Source organism: Perissodus microlepis, chromosome 10 (assembly GCF_051167445.1).
Source record: "Perissodus microlepis isolate ML-2025 ecotype Zambia chromosome 10, ASM5116744v1, whole genome shotgun sequence".
Taxonomy (NCBI): domain Eukaryota; kingdom Metazoa; phylum Chordata; class Actinopteri; order Cichliformes; family Cichlidae; genus Perissodus; species Perissodus microlepis.
The window spans coordinates 24,302,443-24,327,013 of record NC_140470.1 but is presented as its reverse complement, the minus strand read 5'-3'; the positions used below and the strand labels follow the sequence as shown (position 1 = coordinate 24,327,013).

Genomic DNA, 24,571 nt, shown 5'->3' with positions numbered 1-24,571 from the left:
TTTGTCATTACTGGAGGTCGTTGGGAATTTGAAAAATGGCGATGAAATCAGCAATACTGTTTGCCTGGGTCTTTAATAAGTTTGTGCCATTTTCATACAGATTCCCAAGTATTGTTTGGTTTTTTTTTCCTTCCTAAATGGGAGGTTAGATGCTTTTTTTTTTTTTTTTGTCCAAGTTGGAAACAGTTTCTTTTGTTTACGGTTACCTGAATGGTGAAAAGACAAGATTTGAGCGATGGGTGTTATGTGGACATGCGATTCAGAAGGTATATGCATTGAAAAGTGAAATATAAGTAGGTTTTCTGGGCCTAGAAATTCCTGTTTGGCTGTACTGTCCTCCAAACCGGAAATATCTTGCTGTCATTAACATGTAGAGCATAGACGCCTCTACTGAAACCCCGGCATGCTGCTTCTCTTTGTGCTTTTGGCGATGTATCCACCAGAGGATTTTTATTCCCCCCACTCTTTCTTCCTGGTGATTGTCCTCAAGGCGCTTAGTAAGATTTACTCTTTGGTGTGAACTGCTGCCTGGGAGCTGGTTGCCTCGCTCGTGTCACTGTGGCTGGTGACAGTGCAGGAGGAGATGGAAAGGAGGAAACATCTGCGATTTCAGGGCATGAGCCAGACAATGAGGTGGCGAGCCTGACTATCGTTTTCATTGGGGGGGAAACTACAGCAATACCAGACTCACGTCTTTAAAGGCTGATAATAACGTGCACCTTTTCTTCAGAACTGGTTTAAGGTAACAAGTTTGTGTCTATCTTTCCGAGGTTGTCTTTGTTCTGTTTTTATTTTATGGATAATTGTTGTAATTGTAGCTGGATTGTAGCAATAATTTGTTACTAACGTGTTTAACCCTTTGTTGTTTAAATTCTATATCTACTAATTTACATTCATGTAAGAGATGGTGGTGTGTGCTGCTGTTGAGCTGGTCATGTTGTATGGAGATCACCTGCTGTTTTATGTATTTATTTTAAGGAATAATTCAGATCCTGCTGTGATATGTTTTATTTTATTGTTCTGAGGAAGAGCCAACAAAATACACAACACATTAGCTGTCAGGCCTCAGTTGAGTATTATATATATTTTAATCCTTTATTGGTTGGTTTGTGTGTTCGGTATGCTAAGTGCTCCATTTTTAAAGGAAAAATATAAAACATTTGTTGTTTTTTTTATACTTTAACTTAACATAACCTCAAGCTCTTGAAAATCTTTCGCTTTTATTGCCAAGAATTTTATCACCATCACTAGGGCTGTACGAAAATCTCATATCCCGATATAAGACATTTATCGTCCTGACAACGATATAAATCATAAAAATGTAACATTTTCTGTAAATTCTGTGAATCTCGGGCAGCTCGACTTGCGTGAAGTGTTTCCAGCTGGGCGTCGTGTACCTGGAGTCGAGTGTTTCAACCGATGCATGAAGCTATATGTTTTTAGACATAAGTTGTAATGGCCACCATCTCTCTTCCCCCCCCCCCCCCAAAAAAAAAAAAAAAAAATTGAGACTAAGGTTTATTTTTTAGCACCTGGTGGCTCTTTTTTGCTTCTCATCCGTAAACTCTGCATACTCTTTCATGTGATTCAGTTTACTTTTAAAGGTCTCAACAGGATCTTGAGCTTGTTTGTGAAAGGTTTACGTGGAAAACCAACAAGTGGACAGCAGAGCCACGCGATGGTTTTACCATCATTGTTGCTAACGACAACACGTAAAAACAGCCGCTTGTCAGTCTGCCCCAGGGCAGCTGTGGCTACAACTGTAGCCTGCTTCCACCAGTGTGTGAATGTGAGAGTGAATGAATAATGGAATTGTAAAGCGCTTTGGGTGCCTTGAAAAGCGCTATATAAATCCAATCCATTATTATTATTGTCCGTTCGTAGTGTGATTATATTAAATATAAGAGGAAGAGTTTCTGACATGCCTTGACATGTTGTTCAACACACTTTTTGAACTTGTATTCTCCTGATGTGGCTGCTTATTCGAGTGATTGTGTTGTGTGGGTTTGTTGCAGTGAATGTCGCTGGATGCAACAGAGTCAGTAAAGAAGAATGATGGTGTCGGCTTGTAGTTTAGTTTATGTGAAAACAGACACCACAGCAGTTTATTAAAGGGGAAATAAGACGCATAAAGCCAGATTATTCACCGAGAGCCTGCCTGCTGCTGGTAGATAAGACAAGTAATGAGAATGTAAATTGAACTGTTTGAAAGACAAGCGAGTACCTGTGGGAGAAAGAAGCAAGTTTGTCTTATGCGGGGGTTTTTTTCTCCCTACAAGACTCTACATTTTTAATCAAATGCATATAAATGTTTGTGCTTCTATCTTACTCTGTTCATGTATGCAGACCAAGTTGTAATGTCAGTCATCTTTGTGTCCCCACAGAGTCCACCGGCCCTGCCAAGGTAGTGAGAGCAGGCAACCCACCTAAAGCCAGGCGTGGCGGCAAGGTAATACTTTGCATGCGTTTGTCCGTGTGTTGAATGTTAAGCAGTGGACAGTTAAAGGGTTTATAATAATTACAAGCTCTAAACGTATTAATATGGCTCAATTTGTTTTTAAAAATCTCGAAGGAAAATTCGGTGCTTTTAAAATCCAGATTGTGTTGACGGGAATTTGTCCAAAGGGAAATTAGCTTACTTGATGGGAAAAATTAGACACTTTCCCCCCATCGAGTAAGCTTATAAGATTTATTTTTGTCTGTCATTGTTTAATAATTCCCAGCCAAGAAATTAATATTTTATATAACTTTCACCAGATAACAGATTTTTGTTGTGCTGCATTTAAAAACAAAAATGATTTATTAAAATTTAGGTGAAGTGGCTTTTTATTTCTGTTGTAGTATCAGGCTTTCTGCTTTGGTGTCAAAATGTCAGCAGTAGCAGAAGGCCAAAACGAGGCTAGAGTTCACACAGGCTCAGCAAAACTGGAAATTAGAAGATTGAATCAACAAAATCTGTGTTCTGAGTCTGTTTCTGCTGTGACATTTGGATGGTAGGATCAGAAACTGGCATTAATGGCATTGTCTCAGCTGCTGCTGGTGGTGTAAAGTGTGTGGGGTAATTTCTTGGCACACTTTGGTCCCCTTTAAAATGATGCCTAGTTGAAACTAAACACTGCAGCCTGCTCGAGTAAAGCTATTCCATCATGATCAGTCTTCATGCCACAAAGCTCAAGTCTTCTCTAAACTGGTTTCTTGAACATGATTATGAGCTCACAGCCTCCACAGTGCCCAGATCTCAACCCAATAGTGCAAATTTGATGTGCAGCTGACAAATCTGCAGCAACCTTATGATATTTTGTCAATATGCACTAAAATCACCCAAGAAATGTTTCCATAAACTTAATAAATCTATGCCGTGAAGGATTAACACAGTTCTGATGGAAAAAGGGGCAGTCCTACCTGGTATTAGAAAAATGTATCTAATGAAATATTTGCTGAGTGTAAATTGAAATGACAACCTTTATTTTATGACATGAGCTGAAGGAAAGTTGTTCTCTCCCCCCCCCCCCATGTGACAGCTCAAGTGCAGGTATTTCTTTAATGCCTCGAGAAATGTGCAGTCACCTCCTCTCACATGCTGGAATGCAGATGTGCTCGCAGTGAACCAATGGCATGCGAGATGAAGCCTTTCATTCAGAACTTCCCACCCCTTTTGTCTGACACTGTAGTACTCTACAGTTGGTTGTTTGTAGCCACACCTTGACTATAAACGTTTTATGGCTGGTTTGGAGTTAACTACCCAGTCCCAGGAACAAAAGACAGAAACTGGCAATCAGCCGGCAACACATTGCTGAAGATAAACAGTAAAAAGCTGTTAAAAACACTCATGTAAAGTGTTTTTTAACCAGATTATACTTGAGCTTAAGGTGTAAGGACTACTACTACTACTTTATCTTTTTTCCTTTTTCCCTTTTTTCCTTTTTCTCTATTTCTTGAAGAAATTGACATTTTTAAACAGAAAAGCAGCATTTGGATGTTTTTTTTTTTTGTTTTTTTTTTCCCCCTCTTGAATTTCTTCGTAATTTCTTTGTTTTTTGTCCTCAGGTTGGAGACTTCGGAGATACGAACAGCTGGCCAACTCCAGGGGAGATTGCAACTAAAGACATGCAGGTAGGTGGTTGTTGTTATTGTTATTACTGCGTGTTGTATTTTTGTAGCCTGGTATATGTAGAAGATACACTGGAGAGATTAAGGTCTGTTTCAGCTGACTACATTGTTTGATGTTTGAGTAGAAGCAGCGACATCCATACGTGCACAACAGGTTTTTTATGCTATGAGACGTATCTGATTTGCATATTTTTTTCTTTTGCGCTCAGCTGGTGCATTAGGTTTCAGCTGTAGACGGATATGATGATATGTCATTTCATTCTGGTTACAGAACTTTTTCTTTTTAGAATTGGTTATTTCAACCCATTCCTACAGAGCACATCTGTCTTGTAGAGAAAAGCATTAGCAGAAAGGTTTTTGAAAATTTGTGTTCAGGAGTTGTTGTGTCTTTGGAAAAATATGGACCAAAATTGCAGAAAATTTCTGCAGGGTAAAGGGTCACAAAATCTGAGGTACAGCATGTAGAGACTGCTCTGGGACGAATGTGCGACCTGGAGCCTTTATAAGCGAGCTGTGGTGTTACGGGGTCTGGAGGAAATCCTTTGTATAGTAATGGGAAGAAGGTGAAGACTGGAGGGAACACAAGCGTTGCAACAGTTTAGAGTTGGAAGCAGATTTCAATAACTTTTAAGTTAAAAATATTCACCAAGCAAAATGAGGAGCCGAGCCTGCTACACTTTGCTGTAGTGGGTGGTTGCAGCTTTCTTCAATGGGTATTTTAGTGGCTGTAATTACACGCCAGCTAAACAGCACATCCAGACAGAGCAGTCTGCTTCTGCTGGTCCTGACTTTGTGTCCCCAGGATTGATTGATTCTTTTAAGGTGTGGGTTAGCCAAGATTTGCCACCATGTCTCCATCTGTGGAGACAAAGCAAAGATGGCTGACCACAAAACGAGCAGCTGCCAAAATTTTTTTTTTACTCTTAAGGATTAGTTTCTTTTTTCTTTCAAAAAGAGAAAATTGTGATGGTATCTAAGGCCTGAGTCATTATAAACTCAGTGAGTTTAAAATGACTTTGCATGTTTTATTGTGATTAAAATGTTAGCTATTTCTAGGAGTAAGCTGTTCTGAGTCTTCAAGCTGCCTATTTGGTTACTTAAGTGCCTTAAAAAACGTCCAAATGAGTCATTGATCCTGCAGTTGCACCTTAGTGTTAAACCTTCAAATTTGAGGGATGTTTACAGGTTTGTTGGGCCTGCGCTGTCTCCTGTCATGTAGCAAAATAACTTGTAAGGAGGTGGGAGTCTGTTTAAAATTGCATTAATGTACATTTAAAAAAAGTCTCTTCTCTGCTAGTGATTAACTCATCTTGAAATGCGCCTGCATATAAGCTTTACCCAGAGGTCCATGACACTCTAAGCCCCTCCCCTCTAAACTGCACTTGTCCCTTAGAGCTGCAGGTCAGCAGTGGGATGTGTCTAATTTGTGTCCACTTACAGTAGCACCAGCAGTCAGTCACCCCCCCAGAACTGTTTTCTATTTCTGGTCTCTGGATGACAGTATGTCACTGGGCAAGCAACCCCCGGTAACCTCCCCTATTTTAGGCAGGCAGGTCTGAGGGAACATGAAGGAGAGAGCGTGTCCTCGAGCACGAAAATGTGGGTCATATCATCAGCACCAGGAATAACCTGCAGGACTGGTGGGAAGGGTGGAGTCTGGAGGTAGGCCAAGGCCTGGGAAAGGATGTCCTTTTAGGGATCCCCCCTCGAAGAAGCCACCCCTGGATCTGTGGTGGTGCTATTCTTAGGGGGGGGGGCTGAAGTTCGCCATCCATCATGCAACATTCAAAGGTGTAAATCAGTCACTCAATTCCACGGATTACTCATGCTGGGGACTCTGATATTTAAGAGAAGGTGGGGAATTTGCATAGTGTACTTTAATTTTCCAGTGCTGTGGTTAAAGTCAAACCTAAGGTCTCAGTCAGTAAGCATAAAGTTAATCTGCTTTTTTAAGTTTTAGAATTGTCTTCCATGATGCAACACGAACTACAGCACAGCAATGCAAGCAGAAAGTACTTCACACTTGTTTGGGCAGCCCGCAGAGATTCAAAGAAACGTGCGGCGCAATAACACATTTAGACAAAACACATTACAACTTTTTTTTAACAAAGTGTAAAGTCCAGACACTGAAAGTAGATTTGAATAAGTAATAAAAGGGTTTATGCTACTTTTTTGTTGTAAGATTAATTAGATGAATAAATTGGATCCAAGTTTAGCAACAGTTTTGTAATACTAATCAAGCTAGGTTGCACTTTTTTTTAAACTTTTTTTCTTCTTCTTCTTCTTTAAATCAGTGAAACACTGAAAAGCGTGTACACACCTCTGTTTTGGGACAAATGTTTAGAATAATCATCAAATAAAAAGGTTGTCTTCCTCCCCTCACCCCCCAACCGCTTGCTGCAGATGACGGCCCCCTCACTGATGCTGGTTCTGCTGGAGGCTTCTTCCTGTTTTAAAGGCCCTTTTTCCGTCCCAATGCTTGCTCATTGGGAGTCATGTGATTGTTGAGATTTTGCTGGCTCATGCTTACCTTACAGTATAAAATGCTTTGGGGCAACTGTTGTCGTGCGTATACTAGTCAAGTTGATTAGGCAGCTGATCCTGTTTGGGTCACTTACGGCGTTGCGACTTATTGGTTGACCTGTGATGCAAACTTGCTGAACTGGCCCCTCAGTTTACATGTGAAGAAAAGCAGTTTTCTCAGTTGTTCCCATCCACCACCAGTTTGTTTAACACAACCAACATATTTTATTCTATTTTATTCTACTGTATATAGTATTTTATTGTATTCTGTACAGTTGTGTACTGTATTTATTCTTATTATATTCTAATTTTGCTACATAACTTTTGCACTGTCCACTTCCTGCTGTGACAAAACAAATTTTCCACATGTGGGACTGATAAAGGTTATCTTATCTTATTAAGAAGGTGCTAGATTTTTAACCTTTCAGATGTTTTGCTTCAGGCTGACCGCAGCCACTCCAGCTCTTTGTAGGAGCATGCATGTACTCCACTATCAACAAATTATGCTATGTTGCTATATTGAAGATATTGGTACATAAAATAATTAAATTGGCTTGTGGACTAGTAAAAATTGGATCCACTGGCCCACTTGCCTAGTGGGGAATAATTATGATGATGAACACTGAAGTGCAAAAATCTCTCTAATCCATCTTAATTTATTACAATTTAATGTTTTTATATTTAAAAACTTGCAAAAAATAATGGTATAAAATTCAGTGTGTCATGTTATCAGCCCTTTTGTGCCATTACAGTCAGAACCACTCCACACCTCTTAGAGAGCAGCAGCCTAAGTAGCTACTGCCACATATATAACTGTAGGTTGTCTGAGTCATGCAGGCAGAAGTAAGCCCCTCTTCCCCTGCAGTCCGGGGAGAAAAGCCATATAGATGCATGTGACTGTTTAGTCCACAGTGGCTTCTGGTGTCATGTCATCTATACTTGATTGTATTTTCATTTTTCACCCCATTTTTATCATCTCATCAGTGTCCTGCCTGTAATTTTCTTTCTTTCATTCACCCACCGTAAATAGCAGGGCGGTGCTGCTTTCTGGGATGGGTTTTTGGTTAACTGTTCCTATGCTTGGGATTAGAAATGTCTCATTATGAAAGTGGCTGAAAGAGACGCGTCATCAGTGCCTTCCTGTAGCGCAGGAAGAATGACTCAGCATCCTTGTGATCTTAGCTTTGTGCGGCTGAAAATGCCGACAGCAGTGTTATTGATTAAGAAAACTCACTGAACCGCTCACACCTGATCCTTTAATGGTTTATCTCACACCATTCTGTCATCGCTGAAAGTATCCTCACTCCTCTTCCAAGCCGCACAGATTTCACAGCAATAAACCTCTTGATGTTATGACACACATTAGCTTTGTCTCCACTGAGATGAGCTTGGCTGTAGTGTGGAAGGCCCAGAGGGAGCTCGGCCGACTAATAGTTGCAGCAGATGCTTCTTATTATCCACAGCTTGTGCAACATTGACTTGGCATTTTCATTGTTTTTGACAACACCAATAAAAAGCATGATGTTGTTGGAGCAGAGGAGTGCAGGCTATAAAAGCCCAGTAGGTCTGATCTGCACTATATCCGAAAACTACCAGATTATAACTACAGGGCTGGGAAGTACACTGATTAATTGGTCGGGTGCTAGAAAGCTTTGATCCATCTTAACTGCTTAGCATTAGAGCTTCTTTTTTTTAAACATCTTTACATACCGTACGTGTGTGTCTGTGTGTTTGTCTGTCTGTGCATCATGGTTCACCTCATTGTCTTCTCTAAACTGCTCTTCCCTCCCTCTGTTCAGATCGAGGCAGTGACACGGACCGTGTCCTGCCCGCCGACTGTCAGGCAGGTCAGAGACTCATGGAAATTCACTGTAAGTTCAACCCATGAACCCTGCTGCCTGCCTACCTGTTCACTTTCAATAACTGTATCTGATTTTTAGACCAAAAACAAGTGGAATATGTAAAACTTAGCATTACACTCACAGAAGTATCGCTTTACCCTTTTTAGAATTAAACAAAAATCCAGATAATTCACTTTTTGACTAAAGGCATTTGTGCTGTGACTGTTATTTGTAATTTTTCTGTATGTGAAAGAAGTTTTTGAACATTTCTTTTAAGACACTGGGTAAGCCTTGTGCCTTTAAGTGGCCGTATCCCATGGTAACCTTAGGAGAGCCTTTGTTATGAGACAAACTGTCAACTTCTGTCCATTTAAACTCAGAGGAAATCTCAGTATTTTCTTCCCATTAACAACAATCATTACTCAGTGAGCAGTAAGTTAATGACTTATTTATTTTTTTATGATTCTTCCCTGTCAGTGTCATTTTGCATCATCATCATCATCATCTGCTGAGTCATGTAATGGTCACCGGTGCCATGTTTTTGATTCATTATGCAGTTTTTGAGGGGGGCCTGTTGTGTTGTTCCTTTGTTTCTGTCACATATGATGGTGGAGCTCATATAATAAGGTCAGCATATTTGTAAATGTAATCTCTGAGTCAGATGTTCAAGCTCCAGGCTGCTCTGAGCAGCTGATGTCAAAGGGTTTTCTAATCTATTATGAGCTGATGTCAGAGGAGGCGGAGCCTACAAGTTTTGTGCTCTCTTTTTGGAAGCCTGGTGAGGGGCAGTCAATCGGAAGTGGGGTCAGAGGGAGAGGGGGTGTTAAGGAGATGGGTGCTAAAATAAAAAAATTGCTGCAGTGCAGCCAAAAAGCAGAAATGAGCATCATAGATTGCCATCAAAGGCACAGCATAGTAGATGAATGTAGACAAGAATTTGGACTGTTGAATAAAACGGTACTACATGTGCTAGAACAGAAAGTGATTTTCAGACTCAGTATTGCTACAAAACTCTGCACTACTGAATTTGGAAAACCTGTTGTGCTGTTAGGATTTTGTTCTTTTTCTTTCCTTCTCATTTATCCCATTTTATTCCAAATTAGATTTAAAAGATTTGTTCATTCTAAGCTTGGCCTAAAGAAAGAGTTGGCAAAAGAGGATGACAGAGATAACCCAATAAAGCCAGACTTCTTTGCTTTGTGCTATTTGTGTTCTCTATATCAGCGGTCCCCAACCTTTTTTGCGCCACGGACCGGTTTATGCCCGACAATATTTTCACGGACCGGCCTTTAAGGTGTCGCGGATAAAAACAACAAAATAAAACTAGTACCGGTACCGAAAAAAAGAAAATTTATTCATAACACACGTGAAAAGACCCAGGAAAACCGAGTAAACGATAAAAACGATAACAAAATAACGCTGAAAACTGATAAAAACCCTGAAAACTATACATTTCACACCTGAGCCTCAACTCTCGCGGCCCGGTACCAAATGACTCACGGACCGGTACCGGTCCGAGGCCCGGGGGTTGGGGACCGCTGCTCTATATTGTATAATATAGGGGTTGGATGCCATCTGAGGTAAAACGTTAACATTCGTTTGGAGTTGGTTTAACTTTTTTTTTTGTCTTTATAGCTCAGTGATTTCTTTGGAAAAATTTTACATTGGTTAAAAGGGTTAATAATATATTAGCTGACTGAATCATTGTAGGGTAAGTCTCAAAAATAAACTTCACAGTATGTAATGTTTAGGCCCAGCACGTGTCAGCTTTGCATAATACACAGTTATATATTTGAAAGGAATTACTTTAGCTGGTGTGTAAGGTCAGATGTGCAGTCACTGTCTGAAATTGTATTAAGAATTATGAGTAATCTGGTTTATGTTATTTTCAGCAAAGTGGAGCGTTCAAGCCTTGCAAGATTCTTAATTTTCTGTTGGAGGTACAAAGTTAAAAAGACAGATTACAAATTGTCTCTCTTAAAGCTACAAACAAATAAAATTATGTGTAATACAAATGCTTTCAGTAGCAAGATTTGAAATGGGTTCCTTTTAGCTTTTGGTGTAATTTAATTTAAAAATGCTTTTATTTTGTAGTATAATTTAATATTTTGCACTTTTTTAATGTTGACTTTTTTACAGACTGCTTTCTTTCTTACTGTTGTTCAGAAATACCAAGTCTGTTTGGGTTGGTCTGGTCTTTGAATTGAGTTTGTATGATCATATTAAACTTAATAAAGGGTCTGCATGGCTGTGTGTGTGTTCATGGAAATGAACTTGCTTTTATTTACCCAACTTTTATTTACCCAACTTCACACAAATTTACGTGACTCTTGTGCAAAGACCTCAGGAGTGCCATAGTTTGCAGATATGCATGTTGCTGATAGCTGAGCTGTCGTAACACAGAGGAGCGGCCGATTTGAATAAACTACTATATCAGCTCTGGGAGCAAAGATAACCAGCAGAGCCACTTTATATATGGTGAACTACCCAGTGTCCGTTACTGTGCCAGGTTAGGCTGGGGTGTAGGGCAGTAGGAGCAGTGTGTTACTCTGCTGCAGTCCCAAAAAAAGGTCACGTAAACCCCAAACCACAAGCAAAGTTACCTTTGTCCCAATCACCTTTATGACCTGGTGGGTATTTGCAGTTTTAGCCTTCATTAAACATCAATCCCACAATATTTATTAATCCAAAGCCTCTTGATTTTACACACTAGACTGCTGGTTTAGGAGCTTCTTTTTCCTGTTTGCATTCGATTTATTGCAAACTTTTTTATTTTTAAAAACTAAAAAAAAAAAAGATTTAAAATACTAAAAAAAAACTGCTGGCTGTGTGTGTGCGTATGTAAACATACCGAGTTGCTCAACTCTAGGTCAAGATTATAAAAGCGATGTTGGTTCAGTGAAAATGAGCCCTTGGTTACTGAAAGCTAACCTGTCCAGTCAAAGTGCCAACTGTTAAAGGTTTTTTTAAATAATGCTTTAATTTTACTTAAATCAAATGGTAAAAATGTGTAACATTATACAGAATCTTTGCCAGTGTAATTTGTTAAGCAAGTGTATTAAGAATTCATTGTAGCAAGTTCCATATAATTCAAGTCTTACATGAAATTGTCTCAGTCTCCTTTCATGGACTTTTCTTCGCCTCCTCTAAATAGCGGTTTGAATGTGTTTCCCGTCTACTTAGGGCACCAAAAAGACGATGGTTAAAAAGGAGTTAAAGGAGAAAAGGGAGAGCAATGAAGAGAGCAAGGAGAACGTGAAGGCCAAGTCAGACGACTCGGGAGAGGAAAAGAACGGTGACGACGACTCCCAGAAGAACGGACCGAAGAAAAAAGGTGACCAATGATTAAACTGATTTAATAATTTGTCTATAATAATAGTGCTTGCTAAAGAATCTGGTTTTGACATTAAAACTTTTGAAGGAAAAAGTCCACTCTGAGCTTTTGGGGTTCTCGCTTTTAAATAATTGGCTTCATTAGTATCTGGTGCTAAAGTTGGTGGTAAGGTTGATGAAATACAAATGAAAGGATTTCAGTTAAGCGGCTTTAAAAATGGCAGTAATGACTCCAGAACTGTGAACTAAAAGATGTTAGGATTGTGCTGCTGGTTTTTTTTGTTTTTTTGGGGTTTTTTTTGTTGTTGTTGTTTTTGCTTTTAAATGGCCAATCAAAGGATGACTAATGCAAACCAGTACAGGGGTACACTTTATGTGGTAGATGATTTTGTGCTCTCCACTTGTGCCTTTGCAAATACAGGGAGTGCAGAATTATTAGGCAAGTTGTATTTTTGAGGAATAATTTTATTATTGAACAACAACCATGTTCTCAATGAACCCAAAAAACTCATTGATATCAAAGCTGAATGTTTTTGGAAGTAGTTTTTAGTTTGTTTTTAGTTTTAGCTATTTTAGGGGGATATCTGTGTGTGCAGGTGACTATTACTGTGCATAATTATTAGGCAACTCAACAAAAAACAAATATGTACCCATTTCAATTATTTATTTTTACCAGTGAAACCAATATAACATCTCCACATTCACAAATATACATTTCTGACATTCAAAGACAAAACAAAAACAAATCAGCGACCAATATAGCCACCTTTCTTTCCAAGGACACTCAAAAGCCTGCCATCCATGGATTCTGTCAGTGTTTTGATCTGTTCACCATCAACATTGCGTGCAGCAGCAACCACAGCCTCCCAGACACTGTTCAGAGAGGTGTACTGTTTTCCCTCCTTGTAAATCTCACATTTGATGATGGACCACAGGTTCTCAATGGGGTTCAGATCAGGTGAACAAGGTGGCCATGTCATTAGTTTTTCTTCTTTTATACCCTTTCTTGCCAGCCACGCTGTGGAGTACTTGGACGCGTGTGATGGAGCATTGTCCTGCATGAAAATCATGTTTTTCTTGAAGGATGCAGACTTCTTCCTGTACCACTGCTTGAAGAAGGTGTCTTCCAGAAACTGGCAGTAGGACTGGGAGTTGAGCTTGACTCCATCCTCAACCCGAAAAGGCCCCACAAGCTCATCTTTGATGATACCAGCCCAAGCCAGTACTCCACCTCCACCTTGCTGGCGTCTGAGTCGGACTGGAGCTCTCTGCCCTTTACCAATCCAGCCACGGGCCCATCCATCTGGCCCATCAAGACTCACTCTCATTTCATCAGTCCATAAAACCTTAGAAAAATCAGTCTTGAGATATTTCTTGGCCCAGTCTTGACGTTTCAGCTTGTGTGTCTTGTTCAGTGGTGGTCGTCTTTCAGCCTTTCTTACCTTGGCCATGTCTCTGAGTATTGCACACCTTGTGCTTTTGGGCACTCCAGTGATGTTGCAGCTCTGAAATATGGCCAAACTGGTGGCAAGTGGCATCTTGGCAGCTGCATGCTTGACTTTTCTCAGTTCATGGGCAGTTATTTTGCGCCTTGGTTTTTCCACACGCTTCTTGCGACGCTGTTGACTATTTTAAATGAAACGCTTGATTGTTCGATGATCACGCTTCTGAAGCTTTGCAATTTTGAGACTGCTGCATCCCTCTGCAAGATATCTCACTATTTTTGACTTTTCTGAGCCTGTCAAGTCCTTCTTTTGACCCATTTTGCCAAAGGAAAGGACGTTGCCTAATAATTATGCACACTTGATATAGGTGTTGATGTCATTAGACCACACCCCTTCTCATTACAGAGATGCACATCACCTAATATGCTTAATTGGTAGTAGGCTTTCGAGCCTATACAGCTTGGAGTAAGACAACATGCATGAAGAGGATGATGTGGACAAAATACTCATTTGCCTAATAATTCTGCACTCCCTGTACGCCGTACTCCCCGTGTAATATCAGAGAACAAAAGGCCACCTTTGCCTATGTTTATCAGTGTCTCAAATGCGTCGCTTGATGCATTCACTCCACGTGTAAAGGGTAAAGTGAGTGCAAGATAAGTTGGGTCTTTCATGGCTGCTTAAACAAAGCGTGTTTTAATTGTAATAACCACGTTAGTAGTGTGGGAGCAAATCTAAATAAGCAGAGTCAGTTACAGTACAAGGTTGTATCACTCGAAGTCAAATACAGGTTGCCTTTTAAATTCATGCCCATAACAGATCATTTAGGAGAAGTTTGTGGTGGCTGGTTATAGTTTAGCAGTTTTGGCAGCAGTTAAAGGTTTAAACCGTGCCAGCCAGGCAGCCAGCGAGTGCTTTCTGACCTTCACAGCATAGCTGGCCCTCAGTGTGCATGGCTGAATTTGCTCTGTGTGTGTGGAGGAGGGGGGCGTTTCCTGGCTCTCATGTTTTCATCACCCCTCAAAAAACATACCGTCATACAAATGGTCTGGCACGAATTTTAGCACCGACCTGCCCGTTCGTTTTCTTTTCCTAACAATTCAGGCCAGTTGTTGTATTGATGAAGAGACTTAAACAATGAAGTTATTTATACACTGAATTGCAGTATTTAAGTTCAGTGCATACAGTGCACATTTTTATGTACTCGTATCAATTTTAAAGCAGTTGGGTTTATAATAGTAAAACTTCTTGTTCCTGGAGATGCATTTGTCGGTTTTTGTATATGTGCTGTGGAGGTGATGAGTTTCATGTCTCTTCTCTGACTAAAATGTTAAAATGAAGAGAACTTGAACAACTCTGATCACAGTATTGAAGCAAATGAATCATGTTTTTCGTGCCCATCAAAAAGGTTTTGGCTTTCAGCCACAGGTAAATCACCAGGACTGAGTAAAACAGGCTCTGTTTTAAGTAGAGTTTAATTGGCTCTAGTTGTCCAGCAGGCTGCCTTGCAGAGCTGCAGTTTAAAAGGACAGCTGATTGTCACGGTGTCACGTGGACACATGGGTAAGGTTTTCAGATACCACAAGCAGGAGGGAGGGAGAAGGGAAATGACGGGCCTGCACGGAAGGCTGCAATTGCCACAAAATGTGGAATATAAGTAAATTTACAAGCTACCTTTTAAGCGAGATGCATAAGTAAACAAAGACCTGCTGTCAAGTACAAGCAACCAAGTATTTTAAGAACAAGAGGGTTGATGACCACATCTCTTACATTTGCAGGGACAGTCACTTCCCTTCTTTATTGCACGTGCTGTCTATCACAAACTTAACCACATGTCCACACAGCACCCTGACAACCTGCAGTCCTTTCAGATGGCAGCTCTGTGAGGCACCCTGCTGGACAGCCAGGGTACTGCAGGATACATTTACATCTATGAAAGTCCTGGAAGCGATGATCAGTTTTTCAGAATAAAAGTTGTATGTTTATCACATGCACATATCTAAAGGCTATTAGAATCAGCCAATCATCTAGCTTACAGATATGCTGTTTCTAAACACAAAAAGCATGGTGGTGATTAAGATATTCATTTGGTAGATGTAAGAATGAATAAATAAAATAAAGTCATCTGAAACAGTCCATGGATTTGTTCTTCCTTTTAACGGTGTTTCCTCTACATGTCATTTGAAAACAGGAAACAAGCAGAAGTGGGTTCCTCTGATGATCGAGGTGAAGTCAGAGGGGCCCAGGGAGCGCTCGGCCTCTAGGAACAACAGCAGACAGAATGAAAACCCGCGCCTGCCTCCCAACGCCAGGAACGACCTCAGAGGTCAGTCTGTGACGTCTTCACTTGGTAACAGGTTTATTTTGGGTGAGAGGTAGTAGGAAGTTGGCTCCACATGGCGGTCATCTCTGGTGCTTGCACATGATAGCACATCTGAATATGCAACTACTGGAAGTGGCTTTGCTGCCGTGTCTTTAGATGTTGATAATACAGAGCATATTATTACATTTAGCTGGTTAAGAAAGTGCACATGACTCAGCAGCAGGATGTGGAGAGATTTGTGTGTGTGTGTGCACGCTCGACTGCTAATTTTATACTTCTGCTTTGATAGCTTCACCATTCAGCTGTGCACTTCACGTATTACTCCACTTGTGTTCAGGAAATGAAATCTACTCGCTGTTAGGAAGACGCTGTATCGTATTCAAATGTGTTTTATCACAATTTAGAAAACTAGTAAGAAAGAGAATTAGTTAGCCTCGTTGGATATTTGTTCAGACCTACTTATCCAGTCTGGTTTAGTGTTTGCTGACAGGAATATGGTTGGCTTCCCTGCAGATTGGCATAGCCAAAAGTATGAGCGCGAGTGGCGTGACGACCACGATGAGGTTTCCAGCGTGAAGAGTGAGGGGGCGCCATTCCGCGGAGGATTCAGAGGTCGAGGACGTGGAAGAGGAAGAGGTCGGGGACGAGGCAGAGGTGCCGGGAGAGGTACGTCTTACTCGTTTTAGACGACTCAGAAATATCAAAAGAACACTTTTTTCACCGCTAGGCAGGTGTCCTCAAAATGTTTATAAGTAATATAGTTTTTTAATATAGTTTGTGGTCATGAACATCGTTTTTGTTTTTTTAAGCACAGTAAGTTGTTTTTTTTTTTTTTTTTTTTTTTCCCTTTTAAGTTAAAAGGCTGACCAGACTGCACTGACAAATCAGCATCATGCAGGATACTTACACACTGAAATTGACAATGTGATGTAAATACAATACACTGTGGGTTCATTGAATGTGCACTGGTGCAAGAGAGAGATCACAATATTTCAAGGAAATTTGATACAAGAAAAAAATGTAGGTAAGCAAAGGGCATGTTCAGACCTTGTCCTGAGTCACTGTCATTCATGACATGTTTCCTAATTTGAGGTCTGAATGCACTGAAGCAAGGTGGTAGCCAGATAATAGTGCAATAACAGTGACACAGCAGAAGTCACATCTCAGCACAAAAGTAGCCTTGTAGTGTTTTCTCTGGAAATTCTAAGTATAACATGATTTCTTAATGCTGGAGAAAACGAGCTGCACAGTATTGTCACATAATAAAGCGTTTCTTCCTTGGATGGCGTATCCTGGTTGGAGCTTTTTAACCAGCAGCAGCAGAAACTTCCATCCACCATTTGTTCTTCCTGTCATATGGACCGCAGCTAGCAACGCTTGTTTGAATGTGTTTACATTTGAGCTGCACTGGCTGTACTCTACTGTGTATTTTTTAGCACCAAGTGGCGAAACAAGTTTATTTTTCACTGTTGGCAGGAACTGTTTTCATGGATATTTTTGCAGAGTATTGTGTGTGGAGATTGTTGAAGTAGGCCTCTTTTTAGATACTGAATCATCATTGGAGGCACACGAGTGTTCCTCGGTCTTGGACGTGCCATTGTGCACACCAGGGGACGTAAACGTGGGGTATCGCTATATAACATTTTTATATCACTTAAGAATTTACAGCTATTATTGCAGACGCTGTGATATGGCAGAGCGCTTGGTATCACTATAACAGATGTGCTGCAGAAGTGATGAGCTCTTCATGTCTCTTCTCTGACTAAACATCTGTGGAGAGAACTTTCACAACTCTGATCTCAGCACTGAAAGTAAAGCTACCTGGGCTAAATCCTTTCAAAATTACTTTCACAGGAGACATCTCAGTTTTTAATTTTGTACTGTTTGGTTGGTGATGTCAGTGTTTTGAGTGCTTTGACAAACCCATTACCCACACAGCTTTTGTGGAAAGACTCCCCATGAACTTAAGTGAACTTGTGTTAATAGTATAGTTTGAGGGTTTTACTTCCAGTCCAGTCTTCTGTTCATCTGCAATCATGGAGTACAGTAACTTTCTCTTTATCAGTGTTTCAAGGATTTAAGCTGGTGAATTGGATGAATTAAGTTGGTACAGGTAGACAGTGTCTTATCTAGTTTTGGTTTCTTTGGCTGCCACGGCTCTGAATCCGAGTGTTTGATGACCCTGATCTGGCCCCCACCAAGGCTAGAGTAAAAACAAAGAAGTGCAATAACAACCAGAGAGTGTTGGAATGAGGACTGGCCTTGGCTCCAGCAGGAGAAACTGGTTTCCCTGAAGGCTTGTTGGTTTTGGCCAGAGTCTCCCTCCCACTTCCCTGTTGTTTTCACTCTTTTCATACATACATTTTCCCTTATTCCTGCCCCCACCTCTCTCTTCATGTACTCATTTTCCTCATTTTATCCTACACCCTCCTTCCCAGAAGCACCGGCTACTCATAAACTTTATAACGGTGGCCAAAAATGTGAGTGAAGCAATTTTATTTCCACTTTTCTCCCTTTTTTTTTTCAACTTTTTTGAGGTTGTTGACTTTGAGCAGCGCTGAAGAGACTTTCAGTTAATGCTCAGCACATGAACTTTGTCTTTGTGTATTTACTCAGCCCTCAAGTGGGTGCCCTCCTACATATGCCAATACACACACACACACACACACACACACACACACACACACACACACACACACACAGTGTAATTGTATTTTAAGAGGCTCACTGCTCCTTCACTTCTGCGCTCTTTATGATTTACATCTTAACACATTTTTTTTTTCTTAGCTGTGCCTTGAATAGCTTTTGAGTTAAACAGCAGTTAAACTTGAGACTTATTCTCATTAATCTGCTCGTACTTACTGATTGTCAGTCTGCTGTTTTCATTCTTGTGTAACCGTCGATAATTCTCACTCCTAACTATAACTAGCAGCGTAAGTGACAATATGGTACGAAAGAGATGCAATAAATGGAACATTTAAAAACTATTCTTAGGGGATTTTTAATAGAAATGGTGAAACAGAATAAAATTAACAGTACTTGAATAAGAATTAATGCTTTGGGGGTGAGTGTCAGTATAAGAGTCTTCTCTCAGGTCTTCAATGTGAGAGCCATCAGATAGCATCGATCTGAGAACAAAGATGCACTTCCCAATCAATTTTGCTGCCTACTAATAGCAAGTGGAAGAATTTTAATCTTTTGATTGGCTGGTTTTGCAAGAAATGAATAGTAAAGGGGAAAAACAATGTGAGCACTGATAGCTGAGAAGGTTCACAACGCAGAGAGCATCTGCTGTTCCCGTGCACAGTCTTTCACACGAGTAATGTATGCACGCCGTGCTGCACGCTTTCTGTCTAACCGACTGCTCCTCTCCCTTCAAGGCCACTACGACTATCACTACAGCTACAAGTCCTACGACGTAAAAGACGGACCCTACGGACAGAAGTTCAGCAACTCAGTGACCTACTATTACGACAACATGAGCAGCAATGACCTTTACTCTGTCGATCAGGATCTGCTGAAGGACTACATCAAGCGGCAAATGTGAGTTTAGCTTCTCTGTCACAGGAATAGGCCGATGTCGGGGGTAAACTCGTATTTATTGGGTTGCGTTCGGACATTATGTGCAGATGTGCTGCAGAAGTGATGAGCTCTTCATGTCTCTTCTCTGACCAAATGACGGTGGAGAGAATTTTTCACAACTCTGATCTCAGCATTGAAGCATAATGAGATGAAATGATTGGCTTTTGCAAAGATGGCAGACCTTAAGGTTGCATGATGTCACATCTTGACTTCATGGCTTGGCTTTTCTTCCTCCTAAGATTAGATCTGCTTAGTTTGGGAAATTGCTGCACTAATGTCAGTTGAATGGGTTCAACTGGTACAAACTGTTACTAGACATTTGTGGTGTGGCGCTGGAGATGGAGCTAAACATCATCTGTGCTTGACACTAGCAGCTTGAGCCTCCACACTTGAATCTGGTTGGTGGCCGAGTTGCACTGTGATTTGCTTGATAAGGAAACATGGAAAAAAAGACAGTATTTCTGGTTCTGCAACATCAGTTTTGATCATTTGCGTTCATCTTTCAGCACTTTGCAGTTGCATCTCACTCTCCAGATTCTCTGAGTAGTGTGACCTCATTTGTCTGGCACCAGATTTAAACGGCTATTGTTCCGCCTCATCGTGTCATATTCTGGAATTTGTTTTAGGCAAATTGTGTGTGTCCGTGTCACACAGATAATGAACCAAACTATGATGGATCAAAAAGAAACTGGTTTCATCACATCTTTGTTCCCATTACAGTCAACTGCTTTAAACCAGAGCTGTTAAACTGATTGAAGTTGATCAGCTCCTTAGGGCCCAGTTTGATCTTAGGAGGTTCAGATTTCAAGTGACGTCTAGAAATCCTTCAAAGTTTTCATACGTTTACACTCCTGTGTTGTAAGAATGTTATCCCCACAGCAGGACTAGCAGTGCATTTCACTGATGAAATTGGAGTCATTTTCACTCTTTGGAAAGTCACACATTTAGTTGATTTTGGACTCTTTCAGAAAGCCACATTTGGCCCCCGGTCTGCATGCTTGACAGTCTTGTTGTTGATAAGTGGTTAAGTTTACTTCACTTATAAGAATAAAGTATCTCTTTTCAACATTACTGAAGCTGTTCAGATTATACCTGACATAGTCCAGTAAAGCACCTGCTGCTGGAGATGCTGTGTGTGTCGAAACAATACATTTTTTGGCCGACTTACTCAGGCTCTGCAACCTTGTTAAATCCTCTGTTTTTAGTTTGGAAGGTATGTGATGACTGTTGACCTCTAGACAATGTTACATAACTTATTTTTGTTACGACTGGTTTTCATTCAGTCTTTCCCTCTGATTTCTATTCTTTTCTCACTTTACTTGTCTTCTTTAGTTTTAGTCCTTCTGATGTCAAAGACTAGGCATGAAATACCAGCATCTGCTGACAACTTTTCTCCCTGTGTTTTTTTCCTTCCAGTGAGTACTACTTCAGCCTAGACAACCTGGAGAGAGACTTTTTCTTGCGGAGGAAGATGGATCAGGAGGGTTTCCTGCCCATCGGACTCATCGCCAGTTTTCACAGAGTTCAGGCCCTCACTACCGACGTCAACATCATTCTGGATGTAAGCGCGTTTCTTTGACTGGTTGAATGATGTCAGTCAGTGAACACATTTAAAAATTCATGTTAAACGCAGTCAGAACTGGTCTGAAATCAGCTGTAGGACAGAAAAACAAGCAATTAAATTGCAGAAAAAATAATGTGAAGCAGCGTTCAAGTTAAAACTGTGTTTTCCAGAAGCTTCTGTAGTTCATTATGTGAAACAGTTTTCTGTCCAGAACTAGCTCGAGGGTACCAAACAACAAATATTTGGCAGGTCATTTTTGGGTTTTTGTACAACTTCAAAAAATGAATAAATACATTAAAAAAATGATGCAGCTCTAATTAGTGACCTTTAGATTTGCTACTGGGATATTTTCACCTTTGGACAGAGTCAGTCTGGGTAGTTTTCCCGTTTCTTGTCAATACATGAATGGTCGCAAATTTCTACTAATCACCTGGGCTAACCGGTCCCTCATCTGCCCCGTCAGGCGTTGAAGGACAGTAAGGAAGTGGAAATTATCGACATGAAGATCCGTCGGAAGGTGGACCCGGAGAAGTGGCCGCTGCCGGGCCTGAACATGCCAAACATGCCGCACACGCATACTGACTTCTCCCAGCTCATCAACTGCCCCGAGTTTGTTCCAAGACAGATGGCTGAGGAGCCCAGAGGTGAGCACTCTGACCTGAAGCTGCACATTTTGTAATGTTTAGCATTTACTGACCCTCAATTCTGCATCACGCTTGAAACGTGCATTTCCCTCATTTACATGAAGAAAGTGAGAATTTTAAGATAAGTAATCCTTGCCTGGTGATCAAAGTTAATGTTGACTGTAATCTTCTCTCTGCTGCAGGTTCTCCCAGGGCCTCCACACCAATGCAACAACAGACCAAGGCTGAACCGGATGTCTCCAACCTCAAGACCATGCCCAAGGGCCTCTCAGCTAGTCTCCCTGACCTGGACTCCGAGTCCTGGATCGAGGTTAAGAAGAGACCCAGACCTTCCCCGGCCAGACCCAAGGTCAGCTCAGAAAAGGTGAAATTCAGAGCAAAACACAAACAAGATGTTGAATTAAAAACATTTTAAGAAGGAAGTGATCATGTGTGGTTGTTAGTCATTATATTAGAGGTTCATTTTGTCTATCATATCACTTTTGCTTCACAGCAGCAGGCACTGCAGTTTATTTTATTCTTTTAACTGCAGCATATATTTTTGCATGACCCCATTGCATCACTTTCCTTTTGTTTTAGTCTTTTCACATCATTCTTTAATCAAACCTCGCTTTCCGTACCCTCCTCCACCACCTCCTTCCTTTATTTCCCCTTGTTTGATCGGTTGACTGATGAAGTCCTCCTCATTGCAGCATCAGCAGCAGAAGGAAAAGGATGAGTCGATTCGCTCCCCGTTGCCCCAGCCTGGCTCCTCACCCTCCGCTGCTACCTCAGGAAATAAGGTGAGGAAGGGAATGTGTGTTATATAATGTGTTTGTGCTATTTTATTTAGAGTCTTCTTGAGATTGAGACTGTTGCTTCATCTTTCTGCAACGCTGTGATTTTTAAATCTGCACCTTTTTAATCTTTATCAGTTTTTCAGTTAACTTGCATAATCAGCTAATGTTTGAATATTTTTGTGCTTTGTTTTGTCACTCAGGACGGAGCCGAGCAGGACGAACCCGAGGAGCTCGACTTCATGTTCGACGAGGAGATGGAGCAGATGGACGGACGCCGCAACACCTTCACCGACTGGTCCGACGAGGAGACGGACGGTGAGATCGACGACCACGACGTCAACAAGATCCTGATCGTGACGCAGACGCCGCCCTACCTGAGGAAGCACCCGGGAGGCGACCGCACGGGCCACCACACATCGCGCGCCAAGTTGACCAGCGAGCTGGCCAAGGTGATCAACGACGGGCTCTTCTACTACGAGCAGGACCTGTGGGACGATACGTACGAGCCCGAATACGCCACCATCAAGGTGAGGATGTTCTGCTTGATTCTGCACTTAATCTGGTGGGTTATGAGACGACGACGTCCTGATGTAGAAGTCGGACAGCGTCCAGGTTGTGTCGCTGCCATGTTAGACACGTTTCCACCTGAAGCCTGGTGATGAGTAGATCCTTCAGCTGTTTCTGGATATGGAAACAAAACACCCAACAGAGTTTTTTGTTGTTTTTGTGTTTTTTGTTGTCGTGGCTGCCCATTGTTGCATTGTTGAACTCTTTGTGGCGACCTTCACGTACTCGCCGGCACAAATCCTGTGTCGTGTGGAACAGAGTGATGCTGTTTATAAATAAACCCCACACGCAAGGCCTCGGCCTGAGGGCTCGAGCTGATGGGCTGCAGGGGAGCTAAAGATGGAAGGTCAGAGATCTGAGGATGCTCGGAGGGATAGAGCCAGTGTGAGTCGCGCTTGATGATCTTGGCAGGGAGGATGATTCATCGCTGTTTGGTTTTGGTGGCGTTTTTAAACTAGCTTTTGTTGTAGAAGGAACAAGAAAACATGCTTTAGGGATGTATTCATGTGCAGAAACTTCAGGGTACTTGTGTTGACGTGAACCTGCTGGCTGTTGCGCTCATGTCAGAGCAGTCAGATGCCAGATATGAGGGCGAAGAGAGTGTTTCTAGCAGCTATTTTTTGCAGCTGTATCTCACTCTCCAGACTGCTGAAGATAAGGTCTGTTAATAATCGTTTTTGTCCAGAATGTAAGAGACATTTCCTGTGGTGTTTTGGAGTTTACAGGGAAATAATATGAAAATGACTTTATGTGCTTTTTTCTGGAAGACTGGAGTTGGCTTTAAACTTTTATATTTTAATTAATTTGTGACGTTTTCGTATCATGGTTCCCAGAAAGAGACATTTTGTCACGCCTCGTGCATTAACATGTGATTTTTCTCATTTTTACAGCAAGAGGTGGAGAACTTCAAGAAGGTCCACCTGATCAGCCGTGAACAGTTTGACTGCTTGACCCCTGAGCCGCCTGTCGACCCCAACCAGGAAGTCCCACCAGGCCCCCCACGACCCCAGCAGAGTAAGGACTCATAAACACAGCCAAATATACAACGCTTTTGTGTTTTTAAATAATTATCACACCCAAATCTGGGGATTCTGAGGAAATCTATGCTGTATACATGTCACAAACTCTAGAGACCTCTCTAGAAGGAAAACTACACATCTGGAAAATACCATGACAGGCCTGTTCACTGCTGTTGAATTCTCCTTTGCATTTCTGGCTACCTTTTCAATGCAGTTTTTGAATTTATCATTGAATATAATAATCATCGTCTTAGTACAATCATAGCATCAATATAAGGACTCACAAATGCTAGTAAATTCCCAGACGGAGATTGCCAAAACTATTGAAATGAACACGAAGGAGTGTACAAAGAAGTGGAAATAAAAGAGGAGTGCCTTTTGGGGTGAAAACCCCCCAAAACAAAACAAATTGTCCACAACAAAGAATCAAGTGGCTGGCACCACATGACCACACACTACCACACTCGTGACCACAAGGTTATTAACACATAATGTACCACAGACGGTCATAAATGCTGGCAGTGATGCTACGACCCACAGCTGTACAAAGTTCACTACGAACATCTAAATCATCCATAAGAGATACAGAGAGAGCTGCAAACTGGGCTCTGTTTCACTGAAAGAACAGTCGGGCAGTTCTCGGCTTGCCCAGACCTTTTCTTTTTCTTTTTTCCCCCCCTCGTGTAGGACCCCCATCTTGGAAAAATTCCTAGATGGGGGTCAAGTCTAAGAAGATGAACCCATTTTTAAAAACCAGGCAACCTAGCAGAACCCAGATGAAGAATGGCAACACAACTAGAAGAGATAAAAAACTAAAAATAAATCTCATAGTTGTTGGGGG

General features: G+C 41.2%; 1 protein-coding gene across 5 annotated transcripts in view; it reads left to right on the top strand.

The window, feature by feature from the left end:
• larp1 (La ribonucleoprotein 1, translational regulator) overlaps window positions 1–24,571 on the top strand; it is a 49,604-nt gene that overhangs the window by 18,517 nt on the left and 6,516 nt on the right. For 2 of the 5 annotated variants that reach the window (XM_084940762.1, XM_084940766.1), the window contains exons 2-14: window positions 2,385–2,449; window positions 4,048–4,113; window positions 8,433–8,504; window positions 11,658–11,808; window positions 15,444–15,578; window positions 16,089–16,241; window positions 18,956–19,118; window positions 20,574–20,718; window positions 21,185–21,365; window positions 21,548–21,729; window positions 22,058–22,147; window positions 22,345–22,671; window positions 23,602–23,725. In XM_084940762.1, coding sequence (XP_084796888.1) covers window positions 2,385–2,449; window positions 4,048–4,113; window positions 8,433–8,504; window positions 11,658–11,808; window positions 15,444–15,578; window positions 16,089–16,241; window positions 18,956–19,118; window positions 20,574–20,718; window positions 21,185–21,365; window positions 21,548–21,729; window positions 22,058–22,147; window positions 22,345–22,671; window positions 23,602–23,725 — 1,854 coding nt within the window. Of the gene's footprint in view, window positions 1–165; window positions 743–2,384; window positions 2,450–4,047; window positions 4,114–8,432; window positions 8,505–11,657; window positions 11,809–15,443; window positions 15,579–16,088; window positions 16,242–18,955; window positions 19,119–20,573; window positions 20,719–21,184; window positions 21,366–21,547; window positions 21,730–22,057; window positions 22,148–22,344; window positions 22,672–23,601; window positions 23,726–24,571 lie in introns of those variants that run through there. The other 3 variants (XM_084940767.1, XM_084940764.1, XM_084940765.1) reach the window with 3 other exon arrangements.